The sequence below is a fragment of the Protopterus annectens genome, chromosome 9.part0, assembly GCF_019279795.1.
Source record: "Protopterus annectens isolate FY-2018-M chromosome 9.part0, PAN1.0, whole genome shotgun sequence".
NCBI classification, from domain to species: domain Eukaryota; kingdom Metazoa; phylum Chordata; order Ceratodontiformes; family Protopteridae; genus Protopterus; species Protopterus annectens.
Window position 1 is genome coordinate 982501657 of NC_056743.1, and position 19988 is coordinate 982521644.

Sequence of the window (19988 nt, forward strand, 5' to 3'; positions counted from 1 at the left end):
TACTGTCTGGTTAAGTGACCTGCGCAAGGTCACAAAGTAGGCAAATGAGGGAATCAGAAATCTCTACCACAGGAAGTAGCTCATTAAGTAGCTCATTAACACCCGATAGCCTTAGTCTGCTGCTCTAAAATCAAAAGAATGAGATGGTGACGTCCTCTTGCCAGAGATGTAGCACGTTGCAAACCTCAACAGATTACAAGGAGAGGCTGGATGGAGGAATTTAGTATAAGTAGGCAACAGAATTTTAGCTTAAGGTAGCTTAGACAATGTATTTAGTAAACAGTACAGTCATTTTGTGCAGTGACCTCCCAGAACACGCACTCTACAGAACAGGATTGATTCTATTATGCACCTTTAAAGCAGGAACATACTAGGAAGGGAAGAGTACTTTTTTCTCTCCCACATAATCTTACCATATGCAACAGCTACAAGTAGTAGCAATGCAAATGACATGCAGTCAATTTATGGAACATAATCCCTTTCCATACATAAAGCTGGATCTATCCCACTTTATAAAGCAGCATATTTGTACACAACAGATTAACAAAAAGGATGATTCTACAGCCAAAGTGTGACCAAATGGCAGACCACACAACTGCTCACTATTAATGGGATACAGAAATTGTGGAAACCAGCATACCTTCATCTGAAGAGAGGGTGGAGTTCGCAGTATGGAGGATATGGGTAGCAGTACTGCTCAAGTGCCTGTTGGCATAGGATGTTGTGTGGGCAGTTCACAGTCCTGCAACATAACCTCCAATTACAACTGTACCCAGTAAATCCTGGGAGCAGTGTGTGTGTGTACCTGGTCATTACAGGGCAACAGATTATATAATATGCACTCCTGTCACAGTAAGAATAGTTCATCCCTATCACCAACTAGTCCTTATGTAGGAAAGGAGAGGAAGGAAGGTATTATTACATCCATTTAAAATGGAAAGCTCATTTAGCCCACAGTGGGAACACAGTTTTCAGCTGGTGTGATCCTTATTGAGAGATAAGGGCACGGTGAGTGAGCTTTGTCAGGTGTTCTACACCTCTAGCAAATGTGAACTAGGAGAGGGCCTTCAGACTTGTTATAAAACTTTTCCATTTGGTAGCCAGACCATTTGGTAGCCAGTAAAGGATTTCAAACAGCAGAGAGTATATGCAGAAAGTGAGGCAAGAATCATGACTGGTAGAAGAATCTATATAATAATCAGGTCCAGACAGAAATAAAAATTGTTGCATTGTTATTTACATGTCTTTTATTGCAAAATGGCAGCAGTTTAGTGAAGAGGGATGTCCACATTTTATATCCAAGTCTAGCAAAATTGTTAGAACAAACAAGCCCTCATGTAGTCCACTTATTGGCTTTAAACTGGAAATAAAAGATTTATAGACATACAGAAAGTCTTCTATTCTTTATGATAGAAAAGGCACTTGTACCAAATACAGAAAGGTCAACATCTTGATTTTCAGCTGGTTAACACCATATGAACAAACTCTGGGGAGACAAAGAGAAAAGTAGAAGTTACTTGACCAGATTTAAACAAAACAATTAAGAGCAGTATTTAAAAATAAGAATCTCTGAAATAAGTATAAATCATTATTTACAAGATTATCTCCAGGACTACAAAAGGCATACAGGAAATTTAGCAGAAAAAACTCTAAATACCTTAGGGAGATCCCACCATTGATACTTTAAAATTCATTTCAGACAATAACCTGCTAAAAATTGATAAATCTCTTACTACACAAGTCAGGAGAGAAAAAAAAAAACTGTTGGAAAGGAGGGCTGCCTAACCACTTACTTTGCCAATTTACTACTTAAAACAGAACCTGTAACTTACACAGACAGCTATTTCTTTTACTCTTTACCAGGTCACTGCTTCAGCGTACATAACCTCTAAAGCAGATCTCACCATACAGTCACAACTACAAGCACAACTCCTTTTTCTCCATTTTTGCAAATGGGGTCAAGGTGTCATCAACAGTGGCAGTCTAGAGCCAAGGTTTACACCACCAGGTAGCTAATCCCAGTCCTGTATTTCTTCCACACCACACACTTGCATGCACACTCACACCTATGGCGAATTTAGTGTCCAATCCACCTACTGCATGTCTTTGAAATGTGGATGGAAACCGGAGCACCCGGAGGAAATCCACGTGAACAACGGGAGGACATGCAGACTCCGCACAAAAGGCACCCTGGCCAAGAATCAAACTGAAGAACCTCTTACTGTAAGCGGATAATGCTATCCACCATGCCATTGTGCTGCCCACCTCTCCAGCATTAAATTCCTTCCTAACAGCATCCAAGAACCACCCTAAGAAAAACTCAACTTTTACTACAGTGCATTATCACAAAGCATTTTTCAGAAAGCAAAGCTGTGCAAGTTAAATTACACTAACAGTGGATATTCAAATAGATCAATATTAGGAGCAGTTTGAGCAATACAAGTTATATCCTGCCAATAAACACAGCTGGGCCAGCTTCCAACGCTTCAGGGCACCTTTACTTAAGAACAACAGGTATATCCACCGCACACTTTATTGTAACTCTGACGTCTCGGCCACAGCCTTCAAGGAGTACAAAAAAACATACAAATGCATCTCTATATATATATATCTGTCAATAAATCAATTAACTCAATCAATCAATTGTTTAAAACAGATAATTAATTTACTAGCATTTTCCAATTAAAATCTTCATTAAGACCTTCAGGGCACAAAGTTTTAAACTTGAGAATATGTACAGCTTCTTTATATAACTATTGTTGCTTAATGTTTAAATCACCATATTTACCACATTTTATTTGTTCCAATACACAACCTTTTAGACCTTTAGCATCACTTGTTATGGAAGTTTAAAAAATGCATAGCCACTGGACTGTCTATTTTTTTATTGTAAATATCCCTCACATGTTCAAGCAGTCTTGTTTTAAATAACCTCTTTGTTTCACCGATATAAAATTTGCCACAAGGGCAACAAAGGGCATAAATTACACCTTCTGAATTACAATGAAAACTTTCCTGAACTTTAAAGGAAATATTATTAATAAATGAAAAAGATGAAGTTACAAACTGACATGCTTTGCATCTGCCACACTGATGTGTTCCAATGCTGCCAAGCTGTTTAGAAATGCTGGGAAGGGGAAAACTAAATTTACTTTTAACTAAAAAATCCTTAATATTCTTTCCTCTTCTATATGAAAATTGTAAATTCACATTTAACCAAGACTGAACATTGTTGAGGGAACAAAAATATTCCCAAAACTGTGCAAATAACTTTTTAAATTCTGAAGTAAAGCATCCATATGTGGTGACTAAATATAAACTTTCTTGTTCTATTTCATTTGTTTTATTTACTTTATCATTATTATAAATATTACTAGAAAATGAGAACTTAGTTTTATTGCTATTCTTGCTACAAAATTTATCATAACATTCAGATAACAAATTATTACCATAGCCTCTACATGCAAAGGAATCATAAAGAGATTTAAGTTCTAAATCAAAAGATTCTAAATTGTTACATAAACGGAAAATCCGCAACATTTCACCATAAGGCAGCGAGCTAATGAGGGTGCCCGCTGGTAGCATGGACATATTGAATGCCACCTGCAAATTTCTTATTAACTAATAATGTATTATATCGTCAGAAACAGGGTACAGCCATGGGGGCAGCTTTTGCCCCCATGTACGCTAATTTGGCAATGGGCCTGTTTGAAACTGAATACATATATAGACATCAATTTTTTCATGAAGATGTAGTGAAGTATTTCAGGTATGTGGATGACTTGATTTTTTTGGTAGATGGTGGTACTACACAACTTCATCAGTTTGTGTTGGACCTAAATTGTAATAGATTTTCTTTACAGTTTGAAGGACTTAAAATTGGTACTACTATGCCCTTTATGGACATTGTCTTAAACATCAAAAAAGGCAATCATTTGATTTCTTCAGTTAATAAGAAATTTGCAGGTGGCATTCAATATGTCCATGCTACCAGCGGGCACCCTCCACATACCATTAGCTCACTGCCTTATGGTGAAATGTTGCGGATTTTCCGTTTATGTAACAATTTAGAATCTTTTGATTTAGAACTTAAATCTCTTTATGATTCCTTTGCATGTAGAGGCTATGGTAATAATTTGTTATCTGAATGTTATGATAAATTTTGTAGCAAGAATAGCAATAAAACTAAGTTCTCATTTTCTAGTAATATTTATAATAATGATAAAGTAAATAAAACAAATGAAATAGAACAAGAAAGTTTATATTTAGTCACCACATATGGATGCTTTACATCAGAATTTAAAAAGTTATTTACACAGTTTTGGGAATATTTTTGTTCCCTCAACAATGTTCAGTCTTGGTTAAATGTGAATTTACAATTTTCATATAGAAGAGGAAAGAATATTAAGGATTTTTTAGTTAAAAGTAAATTTAGTTTTCCCCTTCCCAGCATTTCTAAACAGCTTGGCAGCATTGGAACACATCAGTGTGGCAGATGCAAAGCATGTCAGTTTGTAACTTCATCTTTTTCATTTATTAATAATATTTCCTTTAAAGTTCAGGAAAGTTTTCATTGTAATTCAGAAGGTGTAATTTATGCCCTTTGTTGCCCTTGTGGCAAATTTTATATCGGTGAAACAAAGAGGTTATTTAAAACAAGACTGCTTGAACATGTGAGGGATATTTACAAAAAAAAAATAGACAGTCCAGTGGCTATGCATTTTTTAAACTTCCATAACAGTGATGCTAAAGGTCTAAAAGGTTGTGTATTGGAACAAATAAAATGTGGTAAATATGGTGATTTAAACATTAAGCAACAATAGTTATATAAAGAAGCTGTATATATTCTCAAGTTTAAAACTTTGTGCCCTGAAGGTCTTAATGAAGATTTTAATTGGAAAATGCTAGTAAATTAATTCTGTTTTAAACAATTGATTGATTGAGTTAATTGATTTATTGACAGATATATATATTTTTTGTACTCCTTGAAGGCTGTGGCCGAGACGTCAGCGTTACAATAAAGTGTGCGGTGGATATACCTGTTGTTCTTTCTTCTTTGGCAACTTGTGGTTGTTCCTACACCTTTACTAAATTGCTGAACAGCTCAAAGAGTTGTGTGAATATCTGGCGTTAGTGCCTCAAACCTCCAGAGCTTTTTGCCTCAGGAGTAAGGGCCTGCGAGCTAAGAATGTGCTTCAACAAAAGAAAAATTAAAAATGTCTACATCACGGCATAAAATAATCTAATTTGTAGTGTTCTGCACAGATGTGCTCAGATAACCAAGTTGCTGCCTCTAGTATACTTCAAGCCCACAACTTTCCAAAATGCCACAGAAGCCAAAAACCTGGTTTGAGTTAGCAGTGACCTTGCCTGGAAGCGACTTGTTATGGAGAGTATAAAATACAAAAGCAAGGGAGGACCAATATTAACACTGTACCTTCTTAACTTAATGGGAAATAAACAGCTGATCAGATCTCCTGAAGGTTTTTTGTCCTGCCAGTTTAGTACCGAATTTGTCTGTGGGCATCCAGTGTGTAAAATTACTTCTCCCTTTTTTTAATTTGGAAAGAAAATGGAGAAGAACAGTCTGGCTCAAAGTAAACTCAAACCACTTCAGACACAAGTATTCTAAGAACTAAACCAACGTGGGAACGGAGAAAGGAGATTCTGCCGATAGGGATGGGTGGAATTAGGGACACAGACAATAGGCAACAGGGGGCTGAAATTTATTGGAGATGAATTGGCAAAGGAACCAAGGTATTGGTAGGAAATAAATAGACAGACGAAAAGATGATAGAATGAGAAGATGCCAAGAGTTTATTTGGACTGCAGGTTAGAGATAGATATCAATCCCTGACAAGGAAGGCATAGTATAGGCAGAGAAAGAAACAGGGGGGTCCTAAATGAAAGACCAGCACTGGCAGAGTTTTTAAAACAGAATCTAGAAAAGAAACTGCCATTAAAAAAAAAGGAATTAATAGAGCATATAAAATATTGCACGACAACTATAAATCAATCAGAGGAGGTTAGAAAGAATTGAGAAGAGGGATTGGATAAGCAATTCACAAACAAACAATGGGAGGATATATGCATATGTACGTCTCCCAAATATGCAACAAAATCTAGAACAGTTAGGATTTTTGCCTGGAAATGTTTACATGGATATTTTTATAACCCAAGTAGACTCCAGAGAATTTTTCCTCAGGTAGACAGTAAATATTGGAGGAGTGAAGGGGAAGAAAGAGGTAATTGGGAACATATTTTCTGGGTGTGCTGTGAGTTGGCGGACTTAAAGATGCCATGCAGGATGCACTATCAGAGATGCTGGGTAGGTAGATTGGTCTAATGAGGGAGATGATTTTTCTGAGCTATGATACAGAATCAGAATTGCCTAGACATGGTAAGGTCTTCCTTTGTGTAACAATGGTGGCTGCCAAAAAAAGCAATTACTAGAAAATGGAAATCAAAATCTAAACCAACTATACTGGAAGTAGTGAATATAGTAACAGAAATAAAACTAGAAGCAGGATCTTTAGAAAAGGTAGGAGCAAACTACATAGGAAAAATGGGAATTGTGGGAACAATACATACAAGGAACGAATGAGGCCTAAAAAGCCAGCAGGCCTTAGATGAGCTATGTAATGTTTTGGTGAGAAAGAGTGGGTAGATAAGTGATATATAATGTTTGCAACTGGGAGTGTGTCAGTATGGTTTATGATGTAAAATGCTTGCAACTGGGATGGTGTCGGTGTGGTTTGTTTTCATTTATATAATTGTATGACTGCTTATGTAGTAAAGTGATGATTACTGAAAAGGTTTCTTGTTTAGAAAAATGGAATTGACTAATGTAATATTGCTTAGGTTATACAATATAGCAATATATGTGAAGTTTAATGTTTGTTAGTGTAGTTTGATTGGTTTTATATGAATGTAAATTTGCCTATATCACAAGTGATGATTCAAATAAAGGTGTTTTTTATCACCATCAACCACCAAATGAATGTTTGCTGTAAGGTATCAATAAAGGCTGTCCTCCACTTCCCTATATAGTTTGACTTCAATAAGCGATAGCGAGTAAACACAACTTTATTCCAATCAATAAAACACCATAAAGTACATATTTAATTTATTTTATCTAATTAATTATTTAATGAATGTGTGTGGGAGCCAATAGGATGTATTGTAATGTTATTTAAATGGGTGAATTGGGTGAGACAGATAATTCTGACGAAGTCTCCGCTTGAGGAGATGAAAGCAGGCTAAATCTGTACTTTATGGTGTTTTATTGATTGGAATAAAGTTGTGTTTACTCATCGCTTATTGATTGGAATAAAGTTGTGTTTACTCATTATCGCTTATTGAAGTCGAACTATACAGGGAAGTGGAGGACAGCCTTTGATACCTTACAGCGAACATTCATTTTTTTTTTTAAACACCACTTTAGGCATACATGAAGAGTTTGCCCTCAAAGTTGGCCTACCTTTGAAAGGTAAGACCGACTAACCATGAGAGCCTGTAACTTGGATATTCTTACAGCAAAAAGTCAGAGCAATTAATACAATGTTTTCCAAGATAAGAACTTCAAATCAGTTTCATTAGCCATTTCAACTGGGAAAAAATGAAGTTTTTCCAGTATAAAATAAAGATTCCAAGGAAGTGGATAGGTATGTAGAACCTCTTAAAAAATATTTGACTTGGAGGCTGGATAGAAAAGGTAGGGACACATATTGTAGAACCAGTGGCATCTAGGCTTGAAAAGGATCCCAGCTCTTACTTTGGAAAGAGTTTTCTAGTTGATGTCGCTTACCCATATAGGATTTACTAGTAGCAGATTTCTTAATCTCCTTTAATACATGTCACATGTCTGGGGACTTCCAAGATGGCTGCACACGGAGTAACAGCTTATTTCTAGCTCTCCCAGTGTGAAAACAGAAACTAAGCAGAGCAGGCCAGTAGACTTGTGTTTATGGGCAAATTTCAGTAATTGGCAAGTAAGTGTACTGCCTGGATGCCAGGAAAAAAAATACAGTGGACCTGGAAAAAAATCAGCTACAAAAAGTGAGGAAGAAACACAGACTAGGGAAAGTTCTGCAGCTGTTCAGCAAAAAGCAATGCAACCTCCAGACATGAATTCCAGTAACCTACAGGAAGATGCAGGACAATTGCACACAGATCTGTTTAAAATAAATGAAACACTTATGGGAGTATATCAGCACAAACAAAAGGCTGGGAAAAATGGAACCAACTTTAAACAAATATTCAGATGAGGTGACAAAGCTGCAAAAATCAGAGGTTGAAATGAAGAAAAGGTTGGATGAATAGGCGTCTGCTCAGGAAGAGACGTTTCAAAAAAGAGAGTTAGAGGACAGAACATGTAGAGAATACCTGAGATTTTCAGCTATACCAGAGAAGCTGGAAGGAACAGACTGCATTAATTTTACGAAAGTAAGCAACTGGACTGGTATTCCACAGCAGGAGTTGTTAGCTGAAAGAGAACATTGTGTGTATGTTCCAAACCTGGCTATGAGAAAGGAACCTAGATCTTTAATAGTAAAGATGCAGTCCTACTAGCAGAAGTTGATTTTGACAAAACTGTGGCAGAAGGGCAGGCAGAGTACTAAAAGTGGGAGGGAGACAGCAAAGTGTTTGCGGAGAATGATTACTCATTGTACACTAGGCAGAAGGAAGCAAATTTATTCCGCTATTCAGGGAATGTTCAGACGCAGGAGGGGGATTCAAACTGCTGTACCCGGCTATCTTCAAAGTATTCTCCCCTGGGGGACAAAGTAATTTTTTGATGAAGTACATGCTAAGGAGAAAATACAAAAGTTTATCCAACAAAAACTGTGCTGCAAAATAGAGACTATGCTTCTTGTTCTTCTGGTAAGACCACAGAGACTACCTGTGAAATGTTTTCCAGTGTTTCAATGGAAAATGTTGGAGTGAAGGAAGGGAGCCTGAGAGCTGATCAGAACAAAGTACATTGGAAATTAAGCAGCGACAGGTTCTGGGAGATGAACAGTAATAAAATCAATAACTTAATGTGGGATTACAATGCAATAATTATATTTGTGAAATATGACAGAACAAAAAAATCTGGATATACTGGATCTTTTCAGAATGTGTTGGACTTGTGGAGGACTCTAAAGCATATGCTTCCACTTCATGTCAATAAATGTTAAAAATGCTTTAGGGAGTGGAACAGGGAGAAAGTTGACTAAGTAAATACATTTTTCTTACTAGCAATACTTTTGTAGTAAGTTTTCTTTGCATTCTATAAAGTTCTCAGTTAAGTGTAATGGGGACTGTAAACATGTGCCGCTGTCTAACATCTCTCTTTCTTGTTCAGTTTTAAGAAATGTAGGTAATGCAATGAAAAAAGCCTGGTTAAGAGAGCATGGTAGAAGAAAAATTAATGCGCTTTTTCTCATTCTTGCATGGGGAAATGACTGGATTAAGGACCTTAGATTGATTTAGTAACAATTTTTAAGAGTAAGCAAGTAAATGAGAAAGAATATTGCATATTTTGAGTTTTTTTCCAGCAAAAACATGTATGCTCAGTAGCAGTTCTGCAGCTGGTCTTCATGTTTCCATGGAGACATCTGATAGAGAAACTAGCTACCAGCTGGTGGAAAGTAAATGGCTGAAGGTGAAAAAAATGAGAAATTGGCTAGGACATAATGTTCTCTGAAAGCATTAAGTTCTCCCAGCTGGGACAGCTATAAAGAAACAACAAAAGCAGTTAGCATTCAGAAGCACAGGCTGCATCATGTGTCTTAGCATGTTTAACCTTTCTTTTGGGTTAACACAAGTCAGTGAGTGTGGCTGTCAGTTTGGGACTTAATTGTTCCTATTAGGAGGGTAAAACTTCACTGTAAACACCTTTGTGTTAGTATTATGTTAATAGGTTTCAGGGGGTAATGGGGGTGCAAAAATGTGACCGGCTCAAATGGATATGACAAGAAACAAATGTATAAAAGTTCGACTGTCAAACAATATGTATGCAACACAAAAGCTTGAACTAGACATTTAACAAAAAAAGGTGTTATGTATAAAAGGTGGGAATAACTTTTGCTTTCTGCAATGTCTTTAAATGTCAACAGTCTCACAGATGAATACAAAAAAGAAAGTAGTGAACTATACTAAAATGACTGCAAACAGCTACGTTTCAGGAGACGCACACAGGTTTTCAGGATGGTTATTCAGCGGAATACCTGGGACAAAGGAAAAGGGGAGTACTTAATTGCAAGAAGAGCACCAATATTGATAGAAGATGAACAAAAAAAAACAATGGCAGACTTGTAGTGCTAAGGGGCTACTGGCAAGGGAGAAGGATTACACTGGCATATATTTCTATTCCTCCTAAAACTGCTGTAATGGAGCTTAAGAAAATTCTGAGAGAAATCAGTTTTCAGCAAGGAATATTACTTATAGGTGGGGACTGGAACTTGATTTGCAGCAGTGAAGATGCATCTAGGGGGCCCAGAAGGGAAAGTATAACAAAGGAGGTTAGATTTTTGAAGATGTTTATGAAAATATGGCATGGAAGTGAAATCAATAATAGGATACTGGAGTGAATTTACATATATTCCCTAAGATAAGAAAACTGGGCTAGGCTAGACAGAATTTACATTTCACAGGAACATGTGGATTTAATTTGAAGGTCTTGATACGCACCCAATAACTACTTCAGATCATGGGTCAATAATAACCAAAGTAAAAACACGCGGTTGTTGTTGTTGGGTCTTTCGGCGTTTCCCGGTTAGGGGTCGCCACAGCGGAACTCCTGTCCACTAAGGATTGGCAGTAGATTTTTACGTGCCGAGTCGCCAGCCCTGACACAACCTTCAACGAAGGTACACCCATTCACGCATGTTTCCACACAAGACGCTCTAGCTGAGAATCGAACTGGACGGCGTCTTACTGTGAGGCGACAACGCTACCGTAGCACCACCACTGCGGATTAAAGTAGAAACACAGGGTAATGAAATAAAAATGAGAGACTGGCACTTTCCCGCCTGTTGAAAAAAGAAAGGAATTTAAGGAATGGGTAGTGGAGATTATTCAGGAGCTATTAGAATGGATAGAAATTTCTTCTGAAAATATAGTTAGGGAGTGGGATAAAATTCAGGTGAAGTTTAAAAAGAAGGTAGAAATAAAAGAAAGGGAGCTATAACTAAAGAATGATTAAGAGGGACTGACAAATGGTAAAGTATTACAGACTAGGGGGAATTGCACAGAACAAGAAGAGGGTCAACTGCAGAATACTAATCAGAAAATAAGGGATTACCTCAATAATGTGCATGAGTTTAGAACGATTGTTGTTAAGCAACTGTTTTTTGATAACAGTGGAGCACAAACACTTAGTGGAGCAAAGGGCAACAGAAAGAAGAAAGGGCCATCGCCAAGCTTAGGAAGCCTATAACAAGGAAGGTAACGAGATCCCGTAGCGGTATTAGAAATATTTTGGAAATCCTATACATAAGTCTGTATAGAGCACAGAAACATGGAAATCAAGAAAAGATGCAAATGGAAATATGAAATATGCCAAAGTTAGAAGTAGATGATGCTCAATTACTAAATTGTTAGGATAGGAGTTGAGATAAAAATTGTGATGTATAACCAATCTAAAGCAATGTGCCCAGAGGAACCAGCGGTTGTTGGTAATAGTGGCCCAGGTGGTTGTATGAAAGGATAGTTTTCCCCCATAAGGGTTTGTGCAGGTGGGCAGAGGGAGGGGGTGGGGGAGGAAAGTCATTGTGAGTTCTTACTATGAGGGGGTGGCTTAGAACTCCCTGGTTTTTAAGTGGAGGAATTCCACTGTTTTAGATCTCTGCATTTCCTGCGGCTGCTGTCTGGGGGGTCTGCTTCTCCGGGGTCTGGGCTGAACTTACCTGGTGGGAGCAGGGAAGGACCAGTGCCTTGGAGGGGCAATGCCTGCTGAACCTTGGAGGCTGGACCTGTAGGAAATCCTCAACTGTCTGCATAGATTTAGCTTTTTCTTCCATCTTTTTTAAGACCTCCTCTGCCTTAAGTGCCAAATAAGTTGTCTTTGTGCAAGGGTGCATCCAATAATTTTGATTTAACATGGTCTGGCCAATGGCTGTTCCTTAAGACATGCAGGTCTTCTAAGGACAGAACCGGTGACTGATGCCTTGCAAGAAGCTTCTAGGGCATCAAAACCACAGTGTAAGGTGTGCTTAGTCACTTGACTTGCAGAATGCATTAACTCTTGTAACTCTTTAGATTCTGCACAAGCAGGAAAGAAAAACACTTTTTGTTCGAGGAGTTCCATGGTATGTTGCTAAAATTTTAGCATATGGAAATGGCAATTTAGTGCTCTGATAGCAAGAGTAGCAGAGGTGTATACTTTTTACCCCATCTGTCTAGTGCTTGGGAATCCATATCTGAGAGGGTGGGATTCTTAGCAGAGGTTGCTTTAGTTTCTTTAGACCCTTGAGAAATTACCTCAGGGTCAGCAGTAGGGTTTTTGAAAAGGAATTTGTGCAAGTCAGGGACTCTAATACCGGTCAGGTTTTCTGGGTGTCAGGAGTCAAACTGGATTCCAGGAAAACATCGTCCACAACATCCAGGACTGGGGGAATGACCAGAGGTCTGTACTGTGGAAGATCCAAGAATTCTCCGAGTCTCTTTTTAGACTGAGGGTCGTCCTGACATTCCCATTGAAAATGCTCCATAAGGTATGAAGAGTTTCCCCAAAGGAAAAGTCATCGGGTGGAGAGGCTGAAGGAATGGAATCCTCTGCATCAGAATCCTCATAAGCAGAGAGGGGTTTCATGCCTTCATATTCAGATGCATCAAAGTCATCAGACTCCTGTTCAGACAAAACTTCTGGGGACAGATCTCTTTTCTTTTTGGAAGGGGTAGCTTGGCTTCCCCTGATCAGCATAAGGTCTTACACCATTTTAAGCATTTGAGACTGGGGCAAGGAAGCAGGTGCCCAAGATTGGGTCATCTCTGTTTCTTGAGTGTGGTTCGCACCCTGGGCCTTAGAAGCCAGGTAGTTTTCGAAAGAACGGTAGATGCGTAAGTTGTTGACAGTTTGTGTCGAGAATTGGTAGTGCAAAGTACTTCCTCAGAAGCTGGTGCCTGCTTAGCGGCTCCAGACCCATCCAAGGGTGAGACAACCAGAGAATCCTGTGTCAAAGAGGAGTTTTGTGGCATACCAGACTCCGAAAGGGTCTCGGTAGTGGCCTGCGAATCCACAGAAGCAGGCATCAGGGGCTGCGAAAGGGCCACACTGAGGACCGGAGAATTGACTACTAGCTTAACGGAAGCATCGTCTGTAGGTTTGGACCTGTGTATTCTGTCTCTATCCTTACATTTTTTTGGAAGATCTGCTGTCAGATGGCTTACCGAAGCCATATCGGAATTAGACGACTGTAAGCAAGAATATCTAGCTACAGTAAGGGCCTGACTACGTATAGTTCCGGCATTAAAGCAAAAAAGCGACAGTGAGGAACGTCGTGGTCTGGGCCTAAGCAAGTGACACAGTAAGAATGAAAGTCTCGGTGTGGTATTTGCTTTCCACAGGCGAGACAATTGTTAACTCTTTCTGACATCGGTTAGTGCAAGAAAAAAGGATCCCCTTAGCTTTAGAAGACTTCAGCTTCAATTCAGAAGACGAAACTCAGGTAGCAGCTGACCGGCACTCGTGCAAACTGCTTCTTCTTCGGGCTCCTTGGCAAGAAAGACTGGGGTCATAGCGTCGGCTGCCTTAGCAACAGACGCAGAAATACTAAGCCTCTGGTATTTGAGCCAGCTGAGGGCTACCCTGGCAGGGATAACCCAAGTGTGATGACTGCAACAGTGAAACACGAAGAACATCGACTGGAATTGGGATACTTAGAAAAGGGTAGGATAAACTACACAGGAAAAAATAGGAATTGTGGAAACAATACACAAAGGGAGGAATAAGGTTTAAAAGGCGGCAGGACTTAATGAGCTATGTAATGTTTGAGTAAGAAAGATTGGGTAAATTGTAAACTATGTAAAATGCTTGCAACTAGGAGTGTGTCGATGTGATTTGTTTTCATTTATATAAAATGTATAACTGTGTAAGTAGTGATGACTTAAGGTTTCTTGTTTAACAAAAGGCAGGAATTAATGTATGTAATGTAGCTTAGGTTATACGACATGTAGCTATATACATATATATATATATATATATATATATATATATATATATATATATATATATATATATATATATATATTATATATATATATATATAATATGTTTGTTATGTTAATAAACTTAAAACTAATTAAACTAAGCCAACCCTCAGGTCAAGAGGGTCTCTGCCCTCATAACAGGAGGAAACCTCAAAAATACCTCACTCGTGCACCAGGCACCCACAGACACGGTCCTGCAACTAAAGACTGACCTAGTATAGGTACCCAACTTCCAAGTGTCTAGACAGTAAAGTACATTGATTGCACTAAATTAAACAAGTGTTAGTGTGTTAGTACATTCTACTGTATAGATCCTTACTCAAACTACTGTACCGACAAGCTCATCACCAGGAAGCAACAGTTGCATAACCATCTCCAGAAAGTGCCCCCCCCCAGCCACAGTATTTTCTTTTGAGAAAAACTTAAATATATAAAATAGCATACCATTACCTCTCCTCTTTATCTGTACCAAACCACAGCTATTATATCCTTTTAAAAAACGCATGGCAAAATTAACCAAGGTCTACACTTGCCTCAATTTAACAGTATGGAGTGACTGTGCAAAGTAACATACCTTTTCTTAAGGTTCACTGATTGGTTTCTAATCCTCTTGCACTTTTCAAACATGTGTCAACCATTTGAAATGTGTATTAAATGTAAACTATCCCATTAACTTTAAGAGTGGCTTTCAGCAGATACCACTGCTCTGCATCTATAGATAAATCTGATTCTAGTCACCAGCACTATTTTTTTTATTGCACAGTAGACTATCCATGGTCATCAAACAGCCGTGCAGTAAAGCATTTCTGTTTCTGTGTTCACTCCATCCAAGTTGCATTTCACTGTTAAAGGCATTACACTCAGTTTTAAAATCAGACTTAAGTAACATATCATTTTGCTTTTTCACTGTTTAACACCTTACTGATTTGTTTTTGAAGATGGCTGCAAAGAGGGTCAAAGTCGAACCCGCTATGTTTGCCCTTGCTTTGTTCTGGCTCACTCTGCTCCCCTACCCTACCATTCCCACCCACCCAACGTATCCTTAGTTATGCAGACCTCACCCACATTCATCCCTCAACAAATCACATCACTTCCCACCAAAACATCTCTCAAACCTATCCACTCAAGCACCACAATTAGACTTGTCCTATACTCCAGTAAACCCCACCCACCAACACTCACTATGTCCAACACCCCACATAAGATACCAACATTCTCCATTTTATAATATTACTACTACTAAGCTCAGCCACATCATTTACAAATAAAGCAGCCATACCATCTATACCACAACATCCTCCACCAACATCTCCCAACAACTAAAGCATTATTCAAATATCTGCCCGCAACTTCTTTACTATCCCTTTCCCTACAACCCCAACAGCAAATTAAAAACCCACAATATCACCAAACCCCTACCTCCTACATTAAATCCATACCATAAAACTAAATGCAATCCACTGCAAACTTGCCCAATACTGACATTAATAGTAAGTAGTGATATACAACCAAACCCTGGACCAAATGTACAACCTAACTTCAAGTCCCTGAACCTAAGAAGCTTATAAAATAAAATAAACTTCCTTGCATGCTTGGATAGAACAATACAACCCAGACATCTTAGCCCTAACAGAAACCTGGCTACACTCCAGAATAAAAAAAATACTGAAATTATACCCCCCCCCAACTATGCCATCTTTAGACTAGACAAACAAAGAAGGCTAGAGGGGGCAGCACTCCTGTATCTAGCCAGACTCAACTCCTAACCCATACAAACCACCCGAATTCCTTAATGCCAAAGTACTAATAATACCCTAAATCTTAATGACTACAAAAATCTATATTCTTCTAGGAAACAATGTACCAATCCTAGAAGACATACTGTCATGGACAACTAAAAATATCAAACTAGAAACCGTAATCTTAGATATATTAACTGGCAAGTCATCACTGTAAACTCTCCAAACAAATATAAATCCCTATGGGTTTAAACAACTAATGACTGAACTATAAAGTACAATAAGACTTCACTAACCATGCTACCCTTGACTGGATCCTTGTATCCTACCCAACCAACTTCTCCTCTGCAGGTGCATTACTAAGTGATCATCTTCCAGCCCTTGCCATCAGAGCAACCACGCAACCACCCACTTCTCAAAAGAACATACCATATAAAACAAATACCACTAGACTCCATCAAGAAACACTAGACAACCTACTAAATAGAATAAATTGGTCACCCCTAAAATTACTACCTCTTAATGATGCTGTTCAATACTACTTTCTTAAATAATTGATTGTACAGGGCCAGACTAACAGGGTAAAGAAAACAACCCCCATGCTTAATGGCCAACTGCACTGATCTCATGAAGCAGAGAGAGACGTGGAACAAATGGAAGCAAGACAGAACCCAACAAAATCTCCAAGCTTATAAAACATTACATAATGGAGTAACCAAAATGGTTAACAAATGTAAACAATCTCCAGCTTCAATACAACCCCCCCAAAACATGTGGTACTCTTAATTACCCTCCTCAACCTAGACTCAAAGACCACCCCCCTCACCTAGTGCACCCCCCAGCACAAACTGCTGAAGAATTTAACAAACATGTCATAAAATCCATAGCAGACCTAGTCACCCCTACAAACTCTGGTAACCCACAACTAAACCTACACACCAACACTTCAACACCTCCCAAGAAAGATCAATCCCATGACCATACCATTTACTAGCAAAATAGCTCCAACAATACTTTCACTTTCTATCCCATACCAACCTCTCAAAACTACTACAAGCTCAAATCCTGCTCCACTTCAGCAGACAGCCAATCTCCAACCCCAATACCTAAAACTTGCCACTGACTCAATTGCATATCCAGTCAACATCCTAACAAATAGGTCACTCTCTGAAGCCACAATCCCTATAATATGACAACTATCTCGCATAACACCTACTCATAAAGGAGGACAATCCACAGAAATCTTTAATTTCTGCCCAATATTAATACTGTTCATCTTTATCCAAAATCATGGAAAGGTTTATTCACCAACAAATCATGAACTATTTATTCCAAAACAACCTGTTCTCTCAAACTCAACATGGCTTTAGGCCAAATCACAGCACATCCACAGCACTACTACCCTTTACAAACACCATTAACAAGCCAAAGACAAAGGTCACCTAGTAGCATTTTATACCGTTTCACACACTTTGCTCCTTAACAGACTATCCAGCCTAGGTCATTCCTCCTCCATACTCCAGTGGTTTCAAAGCTGCCTGCATGATAGGAAATGAGCAGTTAAATGGTCAAACCAACTCTCCCCTTTCTATCCCAAGTCCCTATCTTAGGATCCTTACTATTTAACATATTCACCACTAACCTATACACCTCCTCTTCCCCAAGAACATTAATACAGTATGCAGTTGACGCCACCTTAATCCGGACCTCCTGTACCTTCTCTAAACTAATCAAAACCCAACAATCTCTCAGGAATTGAAACATGGCTTACAAAGTCCAAACTCTTTTTACCCCCCCCCCCAAAAGAAAATGTAGGATATTCCACCTGAAAAATACCACCCACAACCCAGGCCAACTAAATACTTATACAGCCGACAATACCATCTTAGATATTGTTCAAGAAACTAAATTACGTGTTATAACCGATAATAAACTCAACTTTGACCCTCAAATTCAACAAAATGTACAACATTAAAAACTAGGAATACTCTACAGAGACAGACAATTCCTTACCATTACAACAAAAACTACCCTGGCTAAAACCTTTCTGCTCCCATCACTTCTTTATGGTTCCTGTATACTAACAAATCTGCAGAACTCCACAAAACTAAATTATAGCAATGCTACAACAAAGTTGCAAAGTTTGCAACCAACTCCAACTACCACCCACATCACTGTTCATCATTCTAAGAATTAAACTGGTTAGAATTAACACAACAGCTTTCATATACATACCTAATTATAGCACACAACCGATTTTATAGGCCCACTGTCTGTCCAGCTCCAGAAGACCTAACACATTACAAACCAAATAGACCCCCACCCCCTGATCTGAAGATCAAAACCTATACTCAACACTCTATTGCTAAATCTTGAAACACCCTCCCTCCCAACATTAGGCTCCCTCTTAGCCTACCTCTCTTTAAAGCCTTCCTACAAGAACACCTAAATAAATCATGGCTATGCACATGCATAACCCCAGGCTAATACACAATCTGCTCAGGCTAATACACAATCTGCTCACCTCCTTCAATTATGTTAACATGCCCACTATCATTAAGCATGGTCAAGACTGGAAAAAATGTACCACACTACTATTTTGCTACCTCCTTATAAACAGCACAAGTACTCTTCCAATTTAAACATGGACACCGTATGAGAAGTCTTGTCAAATGTATAATTTCGTGTGAAGTGTTAAAGGTAAATGTAGAATGCATTCATTGTGTACTTGTGTCTAATTTTGCTTATAAAAGTCTCTGTGTAAATTGTTGTCACAGTTAAACTAGGAATGCACTCACTGTATACCTATACATTGTAGTTTGCAAGTCTTGTAATTTTCTAAAGTTGTGGAGCTTTTCTTCCCTGGGCCTCCGCTGAGAACAGCTCTTGTGACCCAGTTGGACTATCCCAGTTAACAAATATCAAATAAAGTTTAATTACTTTTATATAAATGTAAATCTGCCTGTCTCACAAGTAATAATTCAATGAAGGTCTTTTTTTTTTTGGGGGGGGGGATAAATTTTGTTTAACCATCCAGTGTGTGTACTTATTCCTCCAGATGGCTTTTCCTCTGCATTCCACGAGGCCACTAGCTCTGGAAGGAAAACAGAATTGTTTGTAGGAGAAGAGATGGAGTCTAGAGATTACTAAGTATGTCTAAAGTGCCTCTTCAACTGAAGTACTCTGTAGTGTATGATTATTCTCACCAGGTAAGAGTAAGAGTAATAACTTGCACTCACTAAACCAGCTATTACCAACTTAAAAGCTTACATCTATCTACTATACAGTACAAATTTTTCTGCATCACACTAGGTAGGTAATATTTCGCAATCTGTTCTCATAAAAGTTGAGCATTTTTCGCTGTCAGCTTGAGTTTAAAATGGTTCTCATCTTTTCATGCCCAAGCTGCTCACATAACAAATCGCACTAACAGCTTGATTGTCAGGCTTGCAATACATTTCTGCCGTATAGCAGTACTTTCTGCACAGTAGCGAGACAATATTTTAGCAAGCCTGCACTCTTAACCACTTCCAAGAGCTCTAGCTTCTAATGGAGGGAAAAGGTCAAGGCTTCAAACACCCTGCTGTGTGGACATTTTTCTTGGACCAAAAGTCAAAATGTAATTATAATATATAGCCACAATCAAATTCCTACAGAAATCAAAGCGAGGCTCTCACATGCCAAGCACCGAAGAATAAAAGAGTGTCACATAAAAAGGAAGAAAAAGCTATGCCACACTTTTCATAAAAGGAGGCAAACGTATGGATCATTTTCAAAAGGAAAATGCACTGTAGGACTAGAAGAGTGAGGTCTAATACTGACAAGCAAGCTAGGAGGGTATTAGCCTGTATTGTGGTAGTATTTCTTTTACGTTAAGATGTAGTGCCTGTAGATAAATTAAAAAAAGGGATACATGCACCAAAATTAGGAAGCCTTTAGTCTAGGCTTAAGCAAAGATCACCAATGCTTCTGGTATATCCAAGAACCCTATGTACACCAAGAAGAGTCACAAGATAAAAAAGCACATAAACCAAAACAGAGATACAAAGAGAT

The 19988-nt window shown here is 38.4% G+C and overlaps 1 protein-coding gene across 1 annotated transcript in view; it reads right to left on the reverse strand.

The window, feature by feature from the left end:
* Positions 1-1229: 1229 nt before the first annotated feature.
* LOC122811712 (myosin light polypeptide 6-like) overlaps positions 1230-19988 on the reverse strand; it is a 179236-nt gene continuing 160477 nt past the window's right edge. Inside the window, exon 6 of the mRNA XM_044083738.1 lies at positions 1230-1486. Coding sequence (XP_043939673.1) covers positions 1458-1486 — 29 coding nt within the window. The 3' untranslated portion in view covers positions 1230-1457. The remainder of the gene's footprint in view (positions 1487-19988) is intronic.